General features: G+C 36.9%; 1 protein-coding gene across 1 annotated transcript in view; it reads right to left on the reverse strand.

The window, feature by feature from the left end:
• The window catches only part of LOC127444849 (uncharacterized), a 32,348-nt gene extending 26,733 nt beyond the window's left edge, over positions 1-5,615 (reverse strand). Inside the window, exons 1-6 of the mRNA XM_051704429.1 lie at positions 5,489-5,615; positions 4,364-4,588; positions 4,015-4,137; positions 3,368-3,400; positions 3,153-3,232; positions 2,871-2,934 (exon numbers count right to left, since the gene is read on the reverse strand). Coding sequence (XP_051560389.1) covers positions 2,871-2,934; positions 3,153-3,232; positions 3,368-3,400; positions 4,015-4,137; positions 4,364-4,588; positions 5,489-5,528 — 565 coding nt within the window. The 5' untranslated portion in view covers positions 5,529-5,615. The remainder of the gene's footprint in view (positions 1-2,870; positions 2,935-3,152; positions 3,233-3,367; positions 3,401-4,014; positions 4,138-4,363; positions 4,589-5,488) is intronic.
• Positions 5,616-27,334: the final 21,719 nt, after the last annotated feature.

Below are 27,334 nucleotides of genomic sequence, written 5' to 3' on the forward strand. Positions count from 1 at the left end.
TTCACTAGTTTGTTAGGGGAAAAGTCAAAACCAAAATAAGCAACAAAACTAAAACCTATAGAAATGAATTAAAATTTCATCACCTGCATTTATCTTTGACACCTGGTTTGCTTAACTAAATGAAAGGTATATATATATATATATATATATATATATATATATATATATATATATATATATATATATATATATATATATATAAATAAAAAAAAAACACAGATAAATGAAGAATATGAAGAACTCACATCTACTGCACAAATGTAACTAACCAAAAATTTCAGGTTTTACTATCCTTGATATTTGGTCCCCATAATGTAGGAAATACCTGGACACACACATGCACACACACACACACACACACACACACACACACACACACACACAGAAATAAAGGTGTGCGGACTGTCCCCCAAGAGACATTAAAACCAGCATGGTGTGCAAAAAATGCACAAAAAAAAAAAAAAAAAAAAAAAATCCATCTGCAGGGTACATGCCATCATAAGTACACTGCCACGGATGCATGAAGAAACTGCATCATTCTTTACTGTCCTTACTGTTTATAATTTTTTTCCTTTTTTGCATTTATTGTTGTTCATTATTGCTGTTCACCTCACTGACTTGAAATAAATTTTTACTATAGAAATTTTAAAATTGCAAAATGTTTACTCTTATTCTTCTGTTTTATACTCTGATTAAATTTTCACAATTTTGCTGTTCATTTCTGATAACTCCAAAACTGACACTTCAAATCAATTTTAAAATGATAAACTTTGACAAATAATAGTCTGATAATTTCTAAATTCTGTATATATCCAAATACAAACAACTTATAATAAAATATAAATTTAGGTTACAGCAAGCAATCAGACAACACAATAGGTGGCTGCGTAGAACACTGCAGCCATCTATTGGCTATTATTGTCACAAAATTATTTTCAAGTCATGTTATTTATATTTTGTTCACCAGATCGCAGCAATCTGCCTCCAATATACACTATGTCATATTCTTGTATTTTCTTCAAGTTTCAACTTATAGAAGGTTTTTAATGTACTAAAGTTTCATACATTTTCTTATTTGCATATGCAAATTAATGGTTAAATGTAGAAATTGACATGTAAATAAGATCAAAGTAGCATAAAATTCCAAAAGAAGTGCAAACAAAAAATGGTGCCGCTGATGGCTGCCTCGGTATGGAGCTCTCTGGACCCTTTCTAGATCCCCTTCAATTTGCCTATCGAGCAAACAGGTCTGTGGATGATGCAGTCAACATGGGATTGCATCATATTCTGCAACATCTGGACAGACCAGGGACATATGCAAGGATCCTTTTTGTGGACTTCAGTTCAGCTTTCAACACCATCATCCCAGCTATTCTCTGGACTAAATTACATCTCTCTGTTCCCACGTCTGTCTGTCAGTGGATTACCAGCTTTCTGACGGACAGGCAGCAGCTAGTGAGACTGGGGGAATTCACTTCCAGCACATGTACAATCAGCACTGGTGCCCCCCAGGGATGTGTGTTCTCCCCACTACTCTTCTCCCTGTACACAAATGACTGCACTGCCAAGGACCCCTCTGTCAAGCTCCTGAAGTTTGCAGATGACACTATTGTCATCGGCCTCATCCAAGATGACGATGAGTCTGTATACAGAAGGGAGGTTGAACAGCTGGCTCACTTGTGCAGTCAAAACAACCTGGAGCTGAACATGCTCAAAACAGTGGAGATGATAGTGGTCTTTAGGAGGAACACCCCAACACTGACCCCCCTCACCATTCTAAACAGCACTGTGGCAGCAGTGGAGTCATTCAGGTTCCTGGGCACTACCATCTCACAGGACCTGAAGTGGGAGACCCACATTGACTCCACTGTGAAAAAGGCCCATCAGAGGTTGTACTTCCTTCACCAGCTGAGGAAGTTCAACCTGCCACAGGCGCTGCTGATACAGTTCTACTCAGCAGTCATTGAGTCTGTCCTCTGCACTTCAGTAACTGTCTGGTTTGGTTCAGCTATGAAATCGGACATCAGAAGACTACAAAGAGCAGTTCGGGCTGCTGAGAGAAATATTGGTTGCCCCCTGCTCCCCCTTCAAGAACTGTACACTTCCAGAGTGAGGAAAAAGGGTGGAAAAATCACTCTGGACTCCACTCATCCAGCCCACTTCCTTTTTGAACTGTTGCCTTCTGGTCGGCGCTACAGAGCTCTGAGCTCCAGAACCGTCAGGCACAGGAACAGTTTTTTCCCTCAGCCTATCCATCTCATGAACAGTTAAAACAGCCCCAGTGAGCAATAATTATGTGCAATACACATTTATATTCATCCAACATATCCAGCCTTTTCTGCCATACATTCCCTTGCATCTGTATTTAACAGATTTGTATTTGTACATACGTATATATATATATATATATATATATATATATATATATATATATATATATATATATATATATATATATATATTTTTATTTTTTTATTTTTTTTTATTATTGTGTATTACGATATATACTTATATTTTCCATTCACTTTTTATTTGATTAAAAAAAAATTATTATTATCTCTGTCTTGTAGTTGTATTGTTTGTACACTGGAAGCTTCTGTCACCAAGACAAATTCCTTGCATGTGTAAGCATACTTGGCAATAAAGCTCATTCTGATTCTGATTATTTTATTGTTATTACTGAAGGGAAGAAGAAATGGTATCATTAACATCATCATCATCATCATAATAAATAAATAAATAAATTACATCTTTGCTCTTTCCGGTCAAAAATGACTGGGAGTACCAAAAGTAGGGCTCATTTATGAAGACCATAGGAGGGTTAAGCAAAGAAATACATGTGGTGATAGAGTGTTAGGAAAGTCAGGTACCTTTCACTGATGTGGAGTCAAACACCTCTCCATCCACTGTGCTGAGTGGGATCTGAGCATCTTCCTGTTTGGGATGTAAATCCACAAAGTACCTCTGCATTAGATAAATATCAAAATGGACATACTGGATGTCCAATCTAATGATTATAAAATACTGAATGCATAGAGAGCTAGTAAATTTTTATTGATTTCTAATACTGACTTTGGATTTAACTTCAGCTGCTGTTTAGATGTTTTATATCAACCTAAACAACCTTATAATAATTTGCAAAAATCTCTTACCCTGGTGTTCTTTTGAAGGCAGAAATAAACTATTATCCCAGTGATGAACACAGCAATAATAATCAAGATAATTATGTAAGCTGTTTGGAGAAAAAAACGGTACGAATGAACAAGTGCCCGGTCACCATATTTTGATCTATCAATTCAAAACAAACATTAAAACTGAAAGAGCATGAATAAATAAACCCTGACAATAAAGAGAGAATACAATTCACCTGATCCATAGCTAGGTTCTGGTACTATAGTTGCTGTAAAAATAAATAAAATAGATAATAATAATGCTTATATTTGCAACTCAATGCACAAATAGAAGAAATTGATGCTTAAATGAAAAGCAAGTTGTTTTCAAAACTAAAAGTGCTCCTCCAGGTGCTCTGTTTTGGGGGGTAAAACAATTTCATAAACTAGTTGTAGTCTGCCGGCACAGTTGTCATCGATGAGCGCCTTTTTATATGATTAACATAAAAGAAAGAGAATACAGAGGTCAGACAACTATCAAAATCATGCAATGAATTATATAACTAACAATTTAGGTATCATCATACAACTTACATACTGTAATAATTATGAATTCATGTGGAGGATTTTCTTAGTTTTTTAAGTAAATGATAAAAGTAATTTATTTTACATTTAATCTTTTAGCAGATGATGTCAGTGTCAAGAGCACTAGGCCACAGAAAAGGCCTCCTTCCTGTGTAAGAACGACTCAGTATATATGAACAAAAGACAAATTAATGTTCTGAAGGTACTCTCACATTGCTCTTTAATGCAAAATCAAGTGCGATATATATTTTTAAAGTGTGGCACATTCTGTGATCATTATGCATGCAGTCATGATAATACGCAATATTTTCAATCTTACTGGTTGCCAGAGTTTTGCTGGTTCTGGTGGTTTTTGCAGTCTTGCTAGTTGTGTTGGTTGGTAGAACTGGTGTGGTGTCATTGCTGGTTTGAGGATTTTTTGAGGTAGGAGGAGTGGGAGAACCTGTTGACCATGCAAACATAAAGATCATCAGATGTCCTTTTTGCACTTAGAGATTCTTATTTATATGCTCAAGCGAGCAGCATAGCATACAGTATAACCTGGCTTACAAATTTGCCTACCATGTTATCAGCAGCATTAAGTGTGTAGATACCAACTTTTCAGGTTTAGTTGGACACAAATAATGAGCAAGCACAATGAAACAAGCTTTTTACTTCTTTCCAGTTACCTGAATCTTCAGCTGAAGTGGTATATTTAACAGTGGTGTTTTGAGAGGGAAAAGTGGAGTTTGCAGTGTTTGAAGAGGTAAAGTTGCCTTCTAAGTACTCTGACATGTCTTTGAATTTGGTTGTGTTGTCATGAGGCATTGAAACTGGAGCAGTGGTGGGTTCCATGGTGGTTATCGTGGTCATTGCCTCATTTTCAATAGCATTAGTCAGGCCAAGAAAGACACCTGGATTTTACCAGAGAAGGACTGATTAGGTCATTTTATGAGAAGCAATTTAGGGAGAAAATTGTAATCAAATTAAGGCTGTCAATTTAATCAGAATACAGCTGGACGAAGCTCAACAGAAAACAGGGGTCTCGAGATGAGTTTTTCAAAGTTTCAAACTACATTTAACTTGACTAAGCAACCTAAAAATGCTGCATTTATGGCGCAAGATGCTGAAAACCAGCGACACCACAGTGAAACACTCAAAAAGCATCCATCTGACACATGTGAACACAGACCAACAAAATTTGTTGACGGAATGCAAGAAGACACGCTTTCTGAAAACAGCACAAGTCTACCTCAGACAGATTGACAAACTTGCTGTGAACTGTAGGCCAGTAATAAGCTTATTTGCAATTACATGGAAATAAAACAAACAAAATATTGACTTCTAAAGCCACTTTTTGTATTGTCTAATGCTTAACTTAATATGTTTAAATTATCTGAATTACTATATTTATTATAGATATTATACTGTATGATAATTTAATTCTTTTGATTATAATGAATTATCCTTATTTGGGATCATTTGACATATAATTTATAATTTATATTTATAATGATATATTTATTAGTGTTTCGCAAATACTGATATATGCAATTAATTGAGATTAATTTGATGAATTAATCGGCATCTCATGTAATTAATTTGATTCAAAAATTGTATTGATTGACAGCCCTAAAATAATGGCTAAATAAAAAAAAAATTAAAAAAAATAAAAACATTAAAAAAATCCTCACTCCAATCCAATCATAGGCAACAGACAATTCATTAGAAGCCACTTTTTTTTATTATTATCTATTTGTATAAAATTGTAAAACAAACAAAAAACAAACACACAAATATATCTTAAAACATACCAATAAGGAGATGAATAGACACGCAGCACATTTTTTCCATAATGTAGACTCTAGTCAAATGAGTGTTCCTTCTTTAATACAGTAAGATCTAAGTGAAATATATTTTGAAACTTCCACCTCTGTGACCAGCACAGGATGCATCAGACAGTTTCTCAAAAAAGGCACTTAAGGAAATTGCATAATTCTTGTACTGCCCCTTGCACCATATTTTCCACTGTCTACAAACTGAAATACATAGGTACTGTGGGCTTTGTAATGTTTGATATTATAGTGTAATCCCATTTAAAGTCAAGAAAACAGGAAATACAGCTGTAGGACAACATCTGTGGTGCATACACTGTATGTGAATAGATATTTAATACCTCCCTCATACTTGCCAGTGCCCAAGTCGTCATAGAAATAGTCCATTCCTAAAAATAACACAAGTAAACAGTAGACTTTCATAAGACAAGAATTTCTGTGGTGTAACCCCACTTAAGTAAGAATTTTCATGGCTTTCAACTACACTGTTTTTAATTTGATTCGGAATCATTTTAAAACAGTATTTCACAAACACATGCATGGTATCAGATAAATGGCATCAGAGGAACTTTGTCCATGAGAATTTGAAAATATCACTGAAAGTCTTTTACTGTAAAAGGCAGTGACAGTATTTCTCAGTGCAAATTCACAGGGCATCATACTCATTTGATGCATTACATTAATATTCATACTTTGAATATTGTCATGTAAAACTACATCTAGCCACAAGGTGTCATTGTAAGTATGAGAAAACAAGATAATCTTCTTAAACCTCACCAACTGGTTGGATTGGTTCAGAGAGAACCTGTAACCATGACATCATGTTTATATCAATGCTATTCTCTTAATTAGCATTTTACTTGTTTACATTTGCAGTTTACTTGTATACATACATTTCTAATATATGACAATAACTTGTATTTAATGAAAAATCAATAAACAATAAAATGTCATATTTTTCTAAAACAGTAATGCAATTCTAAATCTCGCATATGTATACCATGTCAAAAAATTATCTTACATACAAAAGAAGTTATAAATGTCTATTGTCAGACTTTTGCTTTTGGAGCTATAATTTCATACTCATATAGAAAGAATATGAAAGACATGATAAACACTAAAACAATGAAAAGTGTTGAAAAGGGGGGTTAATGGTTGGAAATGTGTGTGTGTGTGTGTGTGTGTGTGTGTGTGTGTGTGTGTTTGGGTGGTTTACGAGGACTTTTTTTAGGTTACAAACTGGTAATTACAAGGGTATTATGCTATAAATGTGGTTTATGAGGACATTTCTAGTGTCCCCATAATTCAAATCACTTAAAAAACATACTAAACGATGTTTTATTTTTGAAAATGTAAAAATTCTGAAAGTTTTTTGTGAGGGTTAGGTTTAGAGGAAGGGTTAGGGGATAGAATCTATAGTTTGTACAGTATAAAATTCATTATGTCTATGGAGAGTCCTCATAAGGATAGCTGCACCGAGTGTGTGTGTGTGTGTGTGTGTGTGTGTGTGTGTGTGTGTGTATTGACGGAAGGAGGGCATACATGAATTTATTACTGTTTATTTCCTCATGCCAGAGGTAATCAGTGACAGGATTAGTGCTAACTGCCACCCAGTTAGTTGTATGAGTGAAAGGAGCCCACCAGCTGCCCAACACAAGAACCTGAGGCAGCAGCAGAGGCAGTGGCTCCCTCTGTGGGTCTTGCCATGCAGCTCACCCATGAGGCTCTCTAATCTAGCTCTGAATAAATCCAGTCAGTGCCACTGACTGCCACATCAGAGTTGAAGTGCTGGCCAGAGTGGATGAGCTAATCATTTCTCTTGGAGGTGTTGGGATAGCAGAGAAGTGAGAGAGTGACTGAGAGAAATAGGGAGGGAGAGAATGGGTGTGGAGAGAGGAGACCACCCACCCGGCGGATTCAGGATTTGGGAGGCCCAGATGTGGTGCTCCATTCTATGACCCTCTCTGCCGCCCGGAGCTTCTAGCTGGACCCTTCGCAATTGTGCTGCCGCCCCAAACGTCCCCCACCTCCACCCCTTTGCCTCCCTCAAGCTAACACAGGGAGAAAGGAGGAGGGGTGGTAGTAAACAGCCTGTCCCTGTCATTCCCTCTCTCTCTCTCCTTCACAGTACAATGGGAGAGAAAGCAGTGGCTGAAGCACTTTTAGAGTGGCTAAATGCTGCAAAGGCTGAATGAAACATCTGTGGAGGCACATAGCCTAAGGGGGAAATGCTATTCTGTTGTGTACCAAACTGGCAACCTGTTTTTGGACCATTTTACATATTTCTCTTTCTTTCGCTCTCTCTCTCTCTCTTTTTTTCCCCTTGCATTGGCATATGTGAGCATACTGTACCATAGATTTTACAAGGTTAAGAAAATTTGTATGTGTTTTGTTGTTTGGGGGCATAATCCTATATATGTTTTCCACACCCTTATATTAAATTCAAACATATTACAAGCTGAGAAATGTAATTATTTTGTGAAAGTTATAAACTGGAAACATTGAAGTCAACATTCTTAGTGAGAGAAAAATAGCCAAAGAATGTACAAAAATTAACTTTATGCCATTTCAGAATAGAATCATTGTTCTTAACGTGTAAGATGTTTCTTTATCGAGGTAAGGTCAGAAACAGTTTAAGCATAAAACAATCAGCAGAGGTAGATTTTTTTTTGCCCCAATTTCACGTTGCATGTAAACACATTTTATTGCATTCTTACCAGCTTATCTAATGTATGCACGTGTTGTGCGCATCACTGTTTACGTTTTAAAGGGATAGTTCACCCAAAAAATTAAAATTCTCTCATCATTTACACACCCTGATGATGTCCCAGGTGTGTATGACTTTCTTTCTTCAGCAGAACACATTTGAAGAAAAACTTAAAAAATATCTTAGCTCAATAAGTTATTAAAATGCAAGTGGAAGGTGATCAGATTTTGAAGCTCCAAAAATCACAGACAGTCAGCATAAACTTCATCGATACAACTCCAGCGGTTAAACTTATGTCTTCTAAAGCGACACGATCGCTTTTGGTGCTTAAAAAGAACAATATTTAAGTACTTTTTAACTTTAATCAAACACTTCCAGTAAACTTCAGGAGAGGGTGGAGTTCATGTGGTCTCTTGTGTGACGTATTCACATTGCCGTGTTACAGACATAATCTCTCGTTCTCCTCTCAGTTGAGACATCCAAAGCTATTACATCACACGTGCATACCGCTGCAGACTGGAAACGATGATTTAGAGTTAAAAAAGTACTTAAATATTGATCTTTTTTGCACCTTAAGCAATTGTGTCGCTTTAGAAGACATTAATCAGCGCTCAACCACTCTCACGGAAATAACTGTATACAATGTGAAGACCTAAGCACTTTTCTAGTCTTGCGAATTTATGGTTATTTTTGCTACTTTACAGTGTCTCATTTAAAACCATGCCTTTTCAAACTGCAGAAACACTTTTTTATTATTATGATTTTGGATTCTTGATTGAACATGAAAAGAACAAATTATACAAGGATTATCTCGGTTCACATGTAAATGCACTTAATGTCATTTTGGGTTTAGACTGTGCAATGAAAATCAAGTATCTGGACAGCACAACCATGGCTGTTTGATTTCATTCAATGTATCCTGTCCACATTCTCTGTCAATCATTTATTATTTTAAAATTTCCCATTTAGTCCAATATCCTGTGTGATTCCTCCACATTTATCCTTTATGTCAATGATTTCTGGAAGATACACCCCATGTAATCTGCCTAGTGGACATCAGCAAAGCACCTCCTTTAGCATTGATTCTAGAAGCTCTGCAGGACTCCACCAGCTCTATAGATTCAATATGCAGGACACATTATTGGCTTTATATCTCAAAACAATAGTAACACAATGTTGACTACAGGACACAACAAAGCAACCTCCAACCACACACATACATTACAGTGCTTAATATAAATATTTGCATGGATGTTTGTATAGTGTTTAGTCCAATAAAATGTCCAGTGGTATTACTTCATAGGAACCTGTTGCTGGGTCTCCAGTCTGTGTAGCCACTTAAGTCAAGCTCAGCTCGGTAATAGAGGTTTGAACTTACAAGACTTTTAATGCCAAAAGGTCAAGAACTGTGAGCATTCAAACCTTTGACCTGCTGCCTCTCTGTTTTTCAAAAGGCCCTCTATTATCCTCCCTCTCTATGAAAGATTCCTGAGGGGTGCATTTGACAGACACTCTCTGCAGTGCCTTGTATAAATCATTGTTCACATTGTTTCATATGCTTCTACTTATACCCAACACTGTGTGAGTTTCCCACTCAAGCAAAACTTCGAAAGAGGGGTTTTATTTGCAGGTAGGTTATTGGGGAAACATAAATCATATGCTTTGTAGCTGCTGTTTTCCTTGCAAATGATGCATTGCGGTTGAAGACTGGAATAGCTATAGCTGAATCTTCTTGTGTGATCTTACAGCAACACGCACATCTACCAGACAAACCCAAAGTGACCATTTATATGATTGTCACATGTGGTTTGTTCGGCACTTTAACATAAGTAATTTTTAAGTTGCAAGAGGTGGTTTTGAAGAAAGTCCAAGCAGGAATATGAAACACTTTTTCTTAAAGACCACACAAAAACACATCCTGTTTACAATTAATGCTTCCACAAAAACACCCATAAGAGCCATATTCTCTCTGGAGAAAACAATCTCCAGAGAGGCCATAGGAAAGTCCAAAAGATCAGGCAAGGATAAACGGATCTGGAAGTCTGAATGGAAGACTTGCATGTTTTAATCTTTACATAATGTACATGATATATACTGTATAGATAGGTTTAGATTTAGTATTCCTGACAATATAACTCAAACTCTGATTTTTATGATATAGCTTGCAATTTCCCTGCAAAGATGATCCCAATTACGGTCACCACCATGAAATTTTCTCTGTATAGTTACGTACGAGATGTTCTCTACCCAAATTCAGATCCAGTGTGGCGAATTCCAGACAAGAGCCACCATGTAGCAATTGTTCATGCCACGAAAATCAGCCGTGTTATGCCTTTCATGTCACATTCCGGCTAGCAAGGTAAGAGATTTGCAACGAAACTAAGTGCAAGAAAGCTGTTTTGGTCTCTGTACTTTTAGGGTTAGGGGTAGGTTTAGGAGTATATTAATGTAAATACTACTCAAATGTTTCAGAAAATTGGGAATATTGTGCCTTTAACGTCATATCCATTCAAAGAAGTCACAGAATGCAAGTTTGGTCTCAGTACTATTGCTCATGACTGTAATTCCACCTTTGGCCACTGGTGCAGTTCAGAATTTTCTTTTGAAAGCTTAGAGGGATATTAGAAGACAAAACAATCAACCTTGAGTCACTGATTTTCCTGTGAGAACAGTCTGATATTTTCTGTTATTGAATTTAATTGGGCTGAATGGTCGTTGTTGTACATGTTAAACCCCAGATCCCTCTTCCTCAATAACAGACAAAGATAGAGTTCTGTGAAGTGCATGATAAAGTGATGCTGTTTGATGGGAAAATGGGAGACAAAATGCTTGATAATGTAATGCTATTTGAACCCTATTCCTAACCCTAATCCAAGTTGTAAAGCGAGTTGTTTTTGGTTGTAAATGTGTAGCTAAAACAGTCAACAGGAATGCATATTTTATTAACCATAAGCCCTAAGCCAAACCCCAACCCTAAACCTAAACCATTGGTGGATTATCTTGGAAAATGCAACTTTCAAATCCTGCTCATCATAGTTTTTTGAACATTACTACTTCCTGGTTTACGTGGGACCAGAACCCAAGTCTTGTCAATAGAGCCACAGACAAGGTAAACTCATTTGAAATGATGCAAAGATGTCTTATGAGAGATGCCGGTTGTCAGTAACTCAGCAGAATGGGGTTGTTGTCAGGGTACTGGAATGTTCAGTACATTTACATTTACATTTATGCATTTGGCAGATGCATTTTATCCAAAGCGACTTACAGTGCCCTTATTACAGGGACAATTCCCCTGGAGTTAAGTGCCTTGCTCAAGGACACAATGGTGTTGACCTGTTTGTCAGGTCAATATTTTTTTACCAAGGCTTTTCTGTTATGCATTACCCCAAAAGAGTTCAGGAAATCTCCACTAGAGCTGCAATACATAAAACGTTTCCCTAAATTCTCTATGTGTATATAGGAGCCGGTGTCTCAGCAGAACATTGATGGTAAGTTCATTCATTAGGGATGGAAATTCAATGGAGTTCTTTGGTCTCAAGTGGAGTTCACTTACTGAAACACATGCACAGACTGAGGTCCACAGGTGGTACACAGATGTTGCAAGTGTGTCGATGTGAGGTTGGTCTTGTACTCACAGATAGCTCACTGCACATGGCCCTAATGCTGGAACTTGACATAATTTTCAGTTTGAAATATGTGGCCAGAAGAAGGAGACAACTCTATAAGTCAAAAACAAGCATCCAACTCCCCACTGAGCATGCTAATAATAACCATATAATCAAATGAGTTGCATATTCTGGCTGCTTGTATACTATTGGATGTGTGTAAATGAGTTACTGATTTTGTTTGTGTCATTCCTTAGTCCAATTACTGTTGGTTTTTTTATGTCTTGCTCCTGTCCTGTAGTATTTCAGGTTTTTCAGCTTTTGTGCTCACTCACTCCTTTAAATGTTGTTTATCTCAAGCAAACCCAGGCTATGTGAATCATTTTATGTAGAATATTCCCTAGGTCTCCCTGATTTTGTTTGTGTATTTAGTCCAATCACAGTTGATTAATTCTTGCTCTTGTCCTGTAGTTTTTCAAGTCTGCTTTAGACAGTGATGTCTGATTCTGCTTTTTGATTAAAAGTATATGTACCCTGGAAATTAATTAGTTCCAAAGACAATTGTTTGTGGCTTTGTTTGTCTTGACTGAAAGCAGAGCGGGTGGGTATGCCACATGTGTGTGGAGCATGGGCTTTGTGAATGTGTGCGTGTGTATGTATGTTATGACTAAACTTGCTAATGACCAGTTCATCCTTTGCCAATGCAAGGCTCAACCTTAATTTGTAAGTGGCTTAGCAGATTTGTTAGTTATTATGTTCTTTCTTAGTTTATCCTTGTAAGTTTAACAAACCACCAAGAATAAGCACATAAATCAAGGTCTTAGAGCTAATGCAAGGCTTTTGCCTTCCTGCTCTTCTCCAAGTACAGAACATAACAGTTTATTCTACATCCATGTTTTAATTCTCAACAGTTCTCCATGCCTACATGCCCCACTGATATTTAGATTTTTTTTTTTTATTATTAAATTAGATTGTTAATAAATTAATTTATTAATTACCCCAAAATCCTCAAAGCTGAAGTGTGTAATCATATTTGATTTGTGCAATGTATACAGCAGTTGATCAATGATTTGAGAGTGAATAATGACTTAAAGTACATTCTGTTCACAAAGTAATCATATGGCTTCAGAAGATTTGGAAAATAGTGCATGAGTTAAATTGACTAAGTTAATTATTGAATAAGTTTTTTTTTTTTTTTTTTTTTTTTTTTGTCTTTCATGGAGGTTAGCAGCCCAGAGTCACTCTTTATTTTCATTATATCCCAAAAAGTCAGGTCATTTTATTTGTATAGCACTTTTAAAAACACACATCGTTTCAAAGCAGCTTTACAGAAAATCATGCATTAACAGAAAATGAAACTGTAATATGTATAAAGTCTTAGAGTCATCATTGTGTAGTTTGATTAAATATGATTGTAAATTGTATATAAATATAAATAATTAGATAATTAAATAATAACTGTATTTAGAACCCCAGTCAGCAAGCTGAAGTCGACTGTGGCAAGGAACACAAAACTCCATAAGATGTTGGCTAATGGAGAAAAATAACCTAGGGAGAAACCAGGCTCACTGTGCCAATATTAGTTATTTATTTGCAGTGCAAGTCATGGTTTAAAATGAGTAAACTAAGTAAGTGTTAAGGGCCAGTGTTTAAACAAAGATTTTGTATGAACTGTAAGATTAATGACTAATGTCTTTTGAAGTCCATCCTGGATTAACTGCAGAAGTTCAAATAGATGCATTGTCCTTTGTTAGTTGGCTGATGAAGGCTTTTGTTGGCAATTAATTGATAGTCTATGTATTCCATTTTAAGAGTGTAGTCCATCATTAGACCAAGGTGATGTAGGCAGAGATCAGTGAGGTGCATCGCAGTTCAACCGGCAGGTCATTTCAGTGAGGTCTATCCTAAATCCATGGTTCAGGCAGTGGCATATGAACAGGGGTGTAAAGTAACGAATTACATATACTCACGTTACTGTAATTAAGTAGTTTACCCCAGGAATTGTACTTTTTTTTTAAGTAGTTTTAAAATTGTATACTTTTACTTGAGTACATTTTAAGTGCTGTAACTGTACTTTTAATGTGCTATTTTCCCACTGTCTGTGTTCGCTACTTCCCTGTCCTGATTTTATTTGTATACATCAACATGATTGGCTAAGGAGAGTCTTGTGACTCCCGTCAAATCAAATCACGCGTAAAAAACTTGAACAGCAGCTGTAGATTTGGTGCCAACTGTTATGGATGTGGAGGATGCCTCAAACGCATTTTCAACACCTGAACATCACGTCCGCACCTGAAAGGGCTTTTCGCAGTGAAAAAGGCCAATTGCTTGATTGTGTCATGTGAGTTTAACTTGCTCAAGCCAGATATCAGCATTAATCCTACCTCTAATTTGAAGAAACATCTCAAGGTAATTTCATTTTTCTGCTTACTAGATTCTGTGTGTCTATAATGTAGCCTGTAATTTAAATCTCTATCACTGAGATTATTGGGTTGATGTGAGAGATTAAGGCAATGTTATCAATAGGGCTGGGCAATAAAACAATCTCGATGTTTATCTTAAAAAAAAAAAAAGAAAAAAAAGAACAGATGTTCTTGAAATCGATGATAAACTTTTGAGTAATTTTCTTTATTAGACTATGTTCTACATCTAGAACAGGAGTGTTCATTACATCAATCACGACAGCAAGACAACACTGGTTGGTTGATCTAGATATTATATAAAAGATTGGCTTTTTATTTCTGGGCGTCTGTAGCTGCGTGCTGTTTTATTGACAAGCGGCTAATGTTTATGCGCTTTACATGCACGTGTGCTCGGAGAGTGCAAATGCGGGTACGTGCCTAAATGGTCAAATACATTTCATAATTCTGCCAATGCCCGTCTTGGTGAGGCATTAATGTAAACGCAGTCAGTTTGGTCTAAAGTGAATGTAAACAGTGGGACAAAAAGTGTATTTGCATCAAAATGTCAGACTTGAAGTGTGCACGTAACCGTATTGAGCACTGTCTAGTAGGCTAAGTCATATAAAGGCTATTAATCAAACAACAATATCAAGGAAATGAGAAAACCACTCACTACTTTTGGCTGAATAACTTGAGTAGCTTTAAAATAGAATAAAACAGCAACATTTTTAATAATAATAGTTTTATTAATATTGTTAGTTTTTTTAATAATACCGACCCCTGATGTAGAGAGTGTGTTAATTTGTATAATAAATTACCTGGAAAGTAGAGATGATAAAATTATTTAAAATTACACTTAGCCTTTATCAAGTTTTTTCGAATGCCTGATAGAAAATTATCTAACTTTGTAGAGCAATACTTCAGGCATAACATTCCACCAGTCACAAACTTTAGAAAATTGTGCATCACGCATTAGAATGTGAACACAACTATTTCTGGTCTTAAAAGACACAAGAACTAAATCAATGTGGAACATTGTATCTCAAAAGGAGGACAATGTGGCCCCCCCATGTGTTACTTAAAGAAATAGTTCACTCAAAAATGAAAATTCTCTTATCATTTACTCACCCTCATGCCATCTGACTATGACTTTCTTTCTTTAGAACACAAATTAAGATTTTTAGAAGAATAATTCAGCTCTGTAGGTCCATACAATACAAGTGAATGGATGCCAAAATGTTGATGCTCCAAAAAGCACACAAAAGCAGCACAAAAGTTATCCATATGACTCCAGTGGTTAAATCCATGTCTTCAGAAGTGATATGACAGGTGTGGGTGAGAAAAAAATCAATATTTAAGAAATTGTTCTCCCTCCCCAGTAGATGGCGATATGCATGAAGAATGTGAATCACAAAAAACAAAAGAAGAAAGTGAAAGTAAAAGTGGAGATTGACTGAGCAGGGTGAAGAATTTATAGTAAAAATGGACTTAAATATTGGTCTGTTTCTCACCCAACCTATCATATCTCTTCTGAAGACATGGATTTAACCACTGGAGTCACATGGATTAGGCTACTTTTATGCTGACTTGTGTGATTTTTGGAGGTTCAAAATTTTGGCACCCATTCACTTGCATTGAATGGACCAAAAGAGCTGAGATATTCTTCTAAAAATCTTAATTTGTGCTCTGCTGAAGAAAGAAAGTCATACACATCCGGGATGGCATAAGGGTGACTAAATGATGAGAGAATTTTCATTTTTATGTGAATTATTCCTTTGAAGTCTGATGTGGAATGATGGAATGACATGTTGTCAGGGTGAGTAAAAAATGACAGAATTAAAATTTTTGAACATTTTGGATTTTTTTTTTTTTTTTAACTATAACTTTTAAAGGAGTCTGAATGAGATGTGTCAGCTACTGTAAAGAGCAGGCCACAGGATTCCAAGCACCACTACTCTGCCACTATGTCACCAGTTCCTGGAGCTCTTTGATCTCTCAGATAAGTGCCATACCTAATCAGGTTAAAGCACCACATGCTTCCTTGAGGAAGGAAATTCCAGTAATAATGGCAACGTATCTGTTCCGCTCTTATGCGTCACATTCCTTGGGCTAATTAGAAGTAAATATCTGACCCAAGGACTGTCCGTATTAGCCCCCACCAGTGTGGTCCATCTGTTTCACTCGCTTAGCTTTTTTCCATTCCTAATTTGCAACACAGATGACAAAACATAAGGAAGCTCTCCATGGCTTGCTCTCTCTACCTCCCTCCCTCACTTTTGCTTGCTCTCATGCTGCAATCTTATTCTTTTTAAGCCTCTTCCACTCTGAGATATTAGCCCCGATCATCACAGCCAGGCTATCAGTTATTTTCTAACTCCAATTATCTGCTGCCAGTGACCTAAAGGGTCAACCCAGCATGTGGCTCTGCAGCATACTTTCTCCATTACTTTGGTTGCATGTACATCCCTCTCTACAGCCTCTCTGGGTGTAGTAATTGGTAAATGTGAGTGAATGTGAGTTTATACAGAAGAAATTGTGTTGTTTCTTCAAGAGTAGAAAATATGATAGACTATCATATGAGATAGTATGCTTATATCTGATTGGTTAAACAAGTGGGTGGGGGCATTGCATGTATAAGAGAAACTGGGGTTACACAAAGTGTGTGTGTGTAATAAAGTTGCAAGTATTGAGTAAACATCCACGAACGTCTCCGGCCTGTTTTATTGTGATCTTAAGTTGTCACATTGGTGACGAGGATTTGAAAATAATGTGATTAAGTTCACAAGTTACAAGAGGAAAGGAATTTTTCTTCTTCGGTTCCAGTTCAACTCAAGTTGGCTGTTGAAGAGTTATGATGAGTTGGTGGAGCTGCTACAACCCCAAACCTATTGAAATCGTGCAGTGATTCAAGTTTAATTCTCGGAACAGACAAACAAACGAGACTGAATATGTTGCGGTGCTGCGTGAACTCGCTCAATACTGCCAGTATGGTGATAAGTTAAAAGAAATGCTCCGTGACAGGCTGGTGTGTGGAATTGACGGAATACAGAGACGTTTGTTAACGGAATCAGACCTGACTTTTGAAAAAGCGTTGAAGCTGGCACAAGCCATAGAGACTGCAAATAAAGCCATGCTGGATGTGCAATACCAAAACAAAGCACCAGGGGATGTGCACGCTAAACAGTCATCGTAGATGGTGCACAAGTTCGAGGCTCGGAACAAAACTCGTCCTCCTGTTACAGATATGGTGGAGAGCATGGACCGCGCAAATGTCGTTTCCTTCAAGAACAGTGCCTCAAATGCGGTAAGAGGGGTCATATCAGGAAAATGTGTAGAGCAAGGATGCCCTTTACCAAGTTTAAGCAAAAATGAGTAGTGAGGCACAAACAACAGCAGTCAAAAGCAGAGAAAAACAGATCAGCTCACCACATAAGTGAAAATATAGAAACCACCTCCAGTGAGGATCAGGAATTGTTCACCATGCATAGTGAGTCAGAGACTCAAATCCCAAAAGTTGCTCCAATCACAGTGTGCTTAAAAGTGTATGAGTCTGATGTCAATTCTGAAACTGATACAGGCTGCAGCGTGACAATTATAACAAAAGAAGCATATGCCAAGTTATGGGGTGTTGGCAACATACCGGAGTTAAAAGACTGTTCACTAAACCTCAAAATGTACACGGGTGAGTCTTTAGACATACTGGGGGCAGCAGATGTAGTCGTTCAGCATGGAGAACAGGTGAGAGAGCTTCCAGTGGTGGTTGTGCCCACCACAGGGCCAAACCTCTTGGGCCGGGGTTGGATTAAAGAATTGAGAACATTTTCTAACAGCCTACAGAGAGGAGGTGCACACTCTGACACACTGGTGTCAGGAGCACAACCTCTCCCTCAACGTCAGTAAGACAAAGGAGCATGTGGTGGACTTCAGAAGGAAAGACAGAGAACACAGTCCCATCACCACCAATGGAGCACCAGTGGAGAGAGTCAGCAGCTTCAAGTTCCTGGGTGTCCACATCACTGAGGAACTCACATGGTCCATCCACACTGAAGTCGTTGTGAAGAAGGCTCATCAGCGCCTCTTCTTCCTGAGACGGCTGAGGAAGTTTGGAATGAACCGCCACATCCTCACACGGTTCTACACCTGCACTGTAGAGAGCATCCTGACTGGCTGCATCTCCACCTGGTACGGCAATAGCACAGCCCACAACGGCAAAGCACTGCAAAGGGTTGTGCGAACTGCCAGACACATCATCGGAGGTGAGCTTCCCTCCCTCCAGGAAATATATACAAGGCGGTGTGTGAAAAAAGCTCGGAGGATCATCAGAGACTCCAGCCACCCGAGCCATGGGCTGTTCTCACTACTACCATCAGGCAGGCGGTATCGCAGCATCAGGACCCGCACCAGCCGACTCCATGATAGCTTCTTCCCCCAAGCAATCAGACTTTTGAACTCTTGATCTCCCACAATCAAAATACATCAGCACTGCACTTTATTACTCTACTCTTATATCTCACACTGGACTGTCATAAATTATATTATTATTATATATATTCTCTCTTAACAACTTACTATCAACCGACAGCCTGAATGTCAATACAGTACAATACAACCTACTGTACATTCTATATATACTATATATACTTTTTTATTTTTATTGAATAATGTGTATCTATATTGTGCGTAATGTATACTGTACAGTGTATGTTATTATTTGTATATTGTGTTGTGTGTAATTATGTGTATATTAGACTTTAATTGTGTTGTGTTAATTTGATGTTATTGTAAATTGGTATATGTCTCATCACTGTCACAACTGCTATATTGATCGGAACTGTACCCAAGAATTTCACACACCATTGCACTTGTGTATATGGCTGTGTGACAATAAATGTGATTTGATTTGATTTTACTAGAACATTTAGCAGGGGGAGAAAAATACACTAAACTGGATCTAAGCCAGGCATATCAGCAGGTGACTTTAGATGAGGGGTCTAAAAAATATGTAACACTGAATACACACAAAGGACTATTCACAGTCAACAGATTACCTTTTGGTGTTGCATCCAGTCCTGCTATTTTTCAGTGTATCATGGAAGGGTTGCTGTAGGACATCCCTCATGTAGCTACAGTTGAAGTCAGAATTTACATACACCTTAGCCAAATACATTTAAACTCAGTTTTTCACAAGTGCTGACATTTAATTGTAGAAAACATTGCCTGTCTTAGGTCTGTTAGGATCACTACTTTAAGAATGTGAAATGTCAGTATAATAGTAGAGAGAATTATTTATTTCAGCTTTTATTTCTTTCATCACATTCCCAGTGGGTAAGAAGTTTACATACACTTTGTTAGTATTTGGTAACCTTGCCTTTAAATTGTTTAACTTGTGTCAAATGTTTTTGGTAGCCTTCCACGAGCTTCTCACAATAAGTTGCTGGAATTTTGGCCCATTCCTCCAGACAGAACTGGTCAGGTTTGTAGGCCTCCTTGCTCGCACATGCATTTTCAGTTCTGCCCACACATTTTCTATCAGATTGAGGTCAGGGCTTTGTGATGGCCACTCCAATACCTTGACTTTGTTGTCCTTAAGCCATTTTGCCACAACTTTGGAGGTATGCTTGGGGTCATTGTCCATTTGGAAGACCCATTTGTGGCCAAGCTTTAACAGCATGGCTGATGTCTTGAGGTGTTGCTTCAATATATCCACATCATTTTCCTTCCTCATGATACCATCTATTTTGTGAAGTGCAACAAAGCACCCCCACAACATGATGCTGCCACCCCCATGCTTCACTGTTGGAATGGTGTTCTTTGGCTTGCAAGCCTCACCCTTTTTCCTCCAAACATAACGATGGTCATTATGGCCAAAAAGTTCAATTTTTGTTTCATTTGTTTCATAAATTGCTCCAAAAAGTAAGATCTTTGTCCCCATGTGCAATTGCAAACTGTAGTCTAGCTTTTTTATGGTGGTTTTGGAGCACTGGCCTCTTCCTTGCTGAGCAGCCTTTCAGGTTATGTTGATATAGGTTTCATTTTACTGTAGATATAGATACATGTCTACCTGTTTCCTCTAGCATCTTCACAAGGTCCTTTGCTGTTGTTCTGGGATTGATTTGCACTTTTCACACCAAAATATGTCCACCTCTAGGAGACAGAATGCATCTCCTTCCTGAGCAATATGATGGCTGCGTGGTCCCATGGTGTTATCTTCCTGCCAGGGAGGAGATTTAGTGAAAGAGATGCTGTACTGACAAGGAACTTTAGTTATGGACCAAAGTGGATGCCTGGGTTCATTGCTAATATGACGGGCCCTCTCTCTTACAAAGTCATGTTGGGAGATGGAAAATTGGTGCGCAGACATGTGAACCAAATTCTCTCTCGTGAGGGGGAAGGTTCAAAGTCAGTGAACATGGAGGACGTGTTCGGGCGCGTGCCTTTGAGTACGTCAGATTTGGTTAGAGTTGAGGAATGCAGTGGAGACACTGTTGAGGAGCCATTGGTTATGCTCTCTAATCAACAACCAGTGTTGGGCAGTGGGGACACTTAAGCGCTGCACCAAGTGAGCATAGGTCCCAAAGGACTGTTAAAAAGCCCAGACACTTGAAAGACTTTGTGAGATAAAAAAAAGACATTTGTTCCTTTGAAAGACAACATGAAAGTTGTTTCTCATGTTTTTCTAATGAATGTTTGTATGCCTAAAAAAATATTGTACTGTTTACAAAATTTGTTTTAGAAAAACAAAAAAACAAAACAAAAACAAAATTTTTTTAGGGTTACAGAATTAATGTTACTCAGGTTAGAGGGGTGTTATCTATCTTAAAGGGCGGAGAAATTTAGTAATTGGTAAATGTGAGTGAATGTGAGTTTATACAGAAGAAATTGTGTTGTTTCTTTAAGAGTAGAAAATGTGATAGACTGTCATAGGAGATAGTATGCTTATATCTGATTGGTTAGACAAGTGGGTGGGGGCATTGCATGTATAAGAGAAACTAGGGTTTCACCAGGTGGGTGTTTGTAATAAAGTTGCAAGGATTGAGTAAGCAGCCATGAACATCTCCGGCCTGTTTTTATTGTGATCTTAAGTTATCACACTGGGGTTACAGACCCTGCTGAAAAAAAGCATAGCTTAACCCTTAAATACCTGACCCACACACACTCAAAACTTTACTCCCACACACCCACACCTACCCACCCAAAGCACGCACATGCAAACAAACACACATACATCCGTAAATTGTCACAATATTATTAGCTCAATATAAAAACAATGCATTTGCTTAATATAAAAAATTTAATTTTTAATTTGTAAATTAGTAAAAGGTTGGTTAGTGATGTAAAACAGTTGTTGTGGGGTGCTATAGTGTTACTTGATTGCCAGCTGAACAGAAGGGTTAACCAGCAAGACTTTCTTGGTTAACCAGCATTAGTAGAAAAAACATACAAGTTGACCATCTTAACCAGCTAGACCAGAACCAAATCAGCATAAACCAGCCTAGGCTAGCATTAGAATTGCATGCTGGCCAAGATGGCCTTCTCAGCCAACATAATCGCATAGTAAATCAACATGTTTCCTCTGAGTTCATGTACTCTGAAATCAACCCCATTCTTCCAATATGACAAGCGCCATCCTCTATCAGACATTTTTACATCAATTCTAGCGTGATCACCCTTTTCTCTAGTGCTAGTTATACTGCATTCCTCGAGTAGCCTCCAAGAAATGGGTTTTGGCCTAGTGGAAACCAGGAAGTAAGTGAGTTCACATAAACAATGATGAGTACAATTCGGAGGTTGCATTTTTGCTCTAAAATTACATTTTTTCTCCACTAACGGTTATGTTTTGGGTTGGGGTTTGGATTTAGGGGGTAGAGTTAATAAAACATGCATTCCTGTTGATTGTATCATATCATTTACAACTAAAAAAGCTCACTTTTATTGCCACTTTGTGGACAATTCACCTGGAATACTTTTAACAACAATTTCAGCTTTGGCCACGGGTTGCAGTGATTTGACTTTCGGCTAGACCAATTTCAACATTTTGACCTACTGTTGCCAAATCACAGTGGGATCAGTCTGTTTCAGCATGGGACTCTGAACCAGATATGCAATTGGTCATAACCTCACTCTCTTTTGAATTTCTGGCTTTTATTTTTTTGTAGGGTTTTGAGAAAACCCCATGCATAGTCACTTTTATCATACGTGGGGTGACATTAATGCTATGCAACAGCAAAACACAGTAATTGCACATTTTGTAAAAATTAATTTATGACCAGAATCAGGTCTCTTAGACTATTATCTGTCCTGTGGCAGATGCGTTTGGCTCAACTTTAACTCAAATTCAGAGAAAACAGATTGTGAAAATTACAGTAACTACAAAATCTACCCTAAAACCAGATCAATTTAATGCCAGTATCAGTGTTGTAGTTATTACTGCATTTTGCCATTGTAGGGGAGAGTAGCCATTTGTACCTTTGAAATTTAAACAGCACAAAAGCATCCAGAGATTCAGGGGCTAAAAATGAAATTATTTTAATTTCAGTTCATACTGAGCAGAAACTGTATTTTTTTCGCTCTGGTTTCGGCATTCTGCTGCATCCTTTCCAACTGATAACCGGTTAGAATGAAATTAAAGAATGGTTAATAACACACTTTTTAAAATGGCAGTATTCTGTGTTAAGGGTTGATGATATACCAGTTGCAGTGTTACCAGATCTCTCAAGAAAGGAGGACTTGCCTAAACCAAAATAAATAAGGAATTATCAGCATAGAAATCATAAGCAAAATATAAAGTAGCCTAAAATAACGTATTTTCAATAAATGTATTCTTAATATTAAATATATCACCAAAAATATTTCAAATCTAAAAAAAGAAAAAAGAAAAAAATACATCTGGCCATTTAAAATCAATGAATAGCCAAAACCTCTCTCTCCTGCATGCATGCACACACTGCTTAGGTGTGTTTGGACAATGAGTGCAGAATTATTTTATTTGAAACATTTATTAATTATTTAATAATAATTATAATTATTTTAATGCTTTGTTTTAATTACAGATCTGCTTCTTAGTCAGAACCCGGCAGCATCAAATATTAATTAATGCATTGTATCTAACAATAATTTAGTAAAGATTTGGAAATAATTGAGAAATGTACTTTTTACCTCAATTTTCCTTGTATCTGGATTAACCGTGCATTTATCAAAGGTATTATATAAATCAAAGCACAAGCTTATCATGTTTACCTAAAAAAAAAAGAGATGTTTTGGGCAAGTGGTGATATTCTCAAAACTTACTGTGAAAACCATTCAGACTTTGGTTTCGTGAAAACAAATATTGGAACGAAATGAACTGGTTATTAACCGGTTACCAACATTTGTAAATAATGTTTTCATTCCGGAACAATTAAAGGAACTTTGTTCCCATTTTCGATTGCATTCTGAAAAATTAATTTCATTAGTTTTTGGTTTTCATTTTTGTTCCTTGGAACGTTTTCAGTCCCTGCTCAAAAACCCTGTGTGTGTTTCAGCTATTTTTCCAGAATCAGTCTCCCTGTGGCTGTTTGCATGACACTTAATGATAGTAGGTGTCAGTTCACTTCAGCTTAGAGGACCCACAAAATGTGACCTAAGATTGATTTTTAATGACTTGGACTTAATGTATAATTTTTTAAAGTTAGAGTCATTATGTCATCACTCATACTTAATAGCTGTATGCGGTTGAGGTGGTCAGTGATACACACAGTAACAGGGCATTACATTCTGTTTCTCTTGTTTCAGAGGAGTTCTGTCAGTCAAGTGATGAGGCAAGTTACAACCAACACGAATACAATTATAATGCATAATGGTATCTCTGGTATGATACTAAGAGGACCAGTATTTTCTTGCAAAACTTCTATTGTGACACAATATTGTCTTACATTGTGGCAAAACATTTTCAGTTGCTTGTTTAAGGTTCGAATCCAAAGCCAGACAAATAAACAGTAAATGCCTCTGTGGTACGTTATGGTACCACAAAGGCCCTTGTAAGGTACAATATGGTTTTGTTTTGCTCTAAGACACACTAAGATTAATCATGCCATGCAAGAACAACACCTCATACAAAAGAGTGAAAATAATGCATCTGCATGCCATTAAAGGGATAGTTCACTCATTCTGTCATCATTTACTCACCCCCCATGTTGTTCCAAACCCTTATGACTTTCTTTCTTATGTGGAACACAAAAGGAGAGGTAGAATGTTAGGGACTGGCAGCCTTGGTCACCCTTGACCTTTATTTTATGGGGGGGGGGTGGCGTAATGTCAACATTCTTTAACATTTCTCCTCTTGTGTTCCACAGAAGAAACAAAGACATACAGGTTTGGAATGACATGAGTGTGAGTAAATGTTGACAGAATTAGCATTTTTGGGTGAACGTTCCCTTTAAACATTTTCGATTTTGAAGAGACTTCATCACAGAAGCTAATGATTCTGACCTGTATACAAGTATGGTAGATATCAACTATGTTTTTCCAGTTGGATGCTACTCAAGAGCAACACTATTTGAGGCTTGGACCGCGAATCAAAGAGTGCAATTGAGCCACGGTGGGCAGTAAGGATGGAAGGAGGAAGGCTGAGGTAAACTGAAGTCACCACACAATGATTTGTTACCCTGTATTTATGAAGCAGTCATAATTTATGAAGCATTCCTAATAATACTGCAGTGAACTTTATGACAGCTGGCTGCGAATAAGTGATGGCAATTGATGGACCGGGTGAGAGCTAAATGTTACATCATGCAGTATAGTACCACTTCTTAAGAAATCTTAAGAAGCATGGTAAGAAGCTCAAAGTATGCCATAAATTATATTGAGCTGCATGTTGTAGACACCTCTTTGACTTTTATCATTGATGGCTGGTAAAAGAAAAAGAACAAAAACCACTTGTAAGTATGAAATCAATCAAAGTTTCTTTAAAAGGAACATGAATTCATATAGTTCATACTGTAGGTATAATAGCATTTATATATTTTGAATAAAATTTCCAAATAAGTATATTTGGCTGAGCTTGGTAAGTTTTATTCAGATTAGATCTAATAATAGGAATGTTTACACAAACATCAATCTAGATCTTATTGCAAATATAATCGAAGAAATAATTTGTGTAAACACTTATCTTGATTATCTCTATTCCATATATAATTCTAATTATATTCTGATTTTACTCCAACTATTTGGACATTTAAAGAGCTAATTTTGAATTCTTGTGGTCTGGCTCTATTTTAGAGGTTTTAGTCGATGTGTGTGGGCAATGCTGCTAGCCTTCATGTTGTGAATTTGCTCTTGACTTGTGGATAGAAGAACGCTCATAAATGGAACATTAAAAGAGCTTATAAATTGGTCACTCTGTCTGTCTTAATTCAGAATATGGAGCATAATATGTTCCCTGAGGTTATAAACCTATTTTAAATGATATAGATTTAAAGATTCTAAGGCCACAAAAGCACATGAGGCTCTCAAATGGCAGCAACAGTAATGCTGGCATGCTTCTGCAGATTAATAAAACTGTTTATTTTAACTTGACATTGAACATATTAAAACATAGAAAAACAACATAATAGAAATGCCAACCGCTGTCATGTGCAATACTGTTCTATATCAATAAACTTCATGCATTAGTATTTAAAATATGACCAATATATCCAACCAAGTCTCATAGAATGAAAGTTAATATACTGTAACTACATTTTTGCAAACTACGTTTTACTTGCTGCATTCTACATTGCGCCACAGATTCCTAGTGAAATTAAAGGAATATTCTGGATTCCATTTTTTAAACACTTATTTTTTGCTCTATTACTCACACACTGCTATGTTGTGATATCGAAACACTTTTACTCTAACGCATCATTTGAAAACCGATACATTTTAACGCTTGTATTACAAACCCGCTTTCATTTGCATTCTTATTCAAATGTAACTTGCTCAGTAGATCACTTCATAGAGTTTTTGATTTTAATTCAGGAAAGCGAGGCTCGAGCCCAGTCAAACAAACAAGCTGACACGTGAGACAAGAGTGTCAAAGAAGCGACACGAACTGATGTGGTTGCTTCAGAAAATTTTCTTTTCATGTTGCATTTGCTTTGAGGACACTATCGGTTAGGTTTAGGTTTTGGTTTAGGGTAAGGAAGTCTGTTTTGTTTACCTCTCATTTGCTTTTAGGACACTATTTTTTAGGTTTAGGTTAAAGCTTTAGGTTAGGAAAGTACATTTTCATAATTAAAACTTCCATCTAATATTCTTCTTAAAAACCTTGTATTATTACATCACCTTTCACTTGCTTTTGGTCGCCACTTGCTGGACATTTCACTGGGAAACTGCAGAGAAACATGTTATAAAGCACATCATTTCATTTTGGAAAAATTTTGCCATGGTCACATTATTTTCATGGGAAAAGGCTGAATATATTGTCAATGATTATTTTACATGGTAAAAAGTGATAACCTGCAATTGTTACCTTATGGAGGTATTTCTACCTGATCTAACCCTTAGAATTAGTTTTGTTGGTAATGTATTTAGGTAGATTCAGTGGTGTTAAACTATTTTTTGACTGTTTAAAAAAAACAAAGAGTTATTTTATGTTACTACATGAAGCACATTTTTAGGTTTACATTTTTTCAGTGTATATCTAATAAGGAGGAACTTAATTATGTTCACACTATGTATCATCCATTTTACAAGCATGTCTCTGTCCCTACAAGAAAGAACATTGAATAATTTTTAGAACTATACCTGTGACTTGCAGGCCTTTGCACCCATCTCAACTACACTTAAATATGTTATGTCTGGTAACCTTAAAAAATTTGCTTCAGTTGGTAAAATCTAATTTAACTGGTTTAAATTATATGTAAAAAATATTTAACATTTAATTTGACAGAATTGAACTAGATAGTTTAGGGTACAGCAATACATTTTATTTTATTTTTTTACAATCATATCAAATAAAAATAGAACCTTAAGGTAACAACAGCATGTATCCACTTTTTACAGTGTACTCCGATCAGTCTGTCCTGTCAATCCCAGTAGCGGTGTAACAATTCACTCTGACAACGAAAATTTACTTTCTCCTATGCAACAATGG

This window comes from Myxocyprinus asiaticus, chromosome 8 (genome assembly GCF_019703515.2).
Source record: "Myxocyprinus asiaticus isolate MX2 ecotype Aquarium Trade chromosome 8, UBuf_Myxa_2, whole genome shotgun sequence".
Classification (NCBI taxonomy): Eukaryota; Metazoa; Chordata; class Actinopteri; order Cypriniformes; family Catostomidae; genus Myxocyprinus; species Myxocyprinus asiaticus.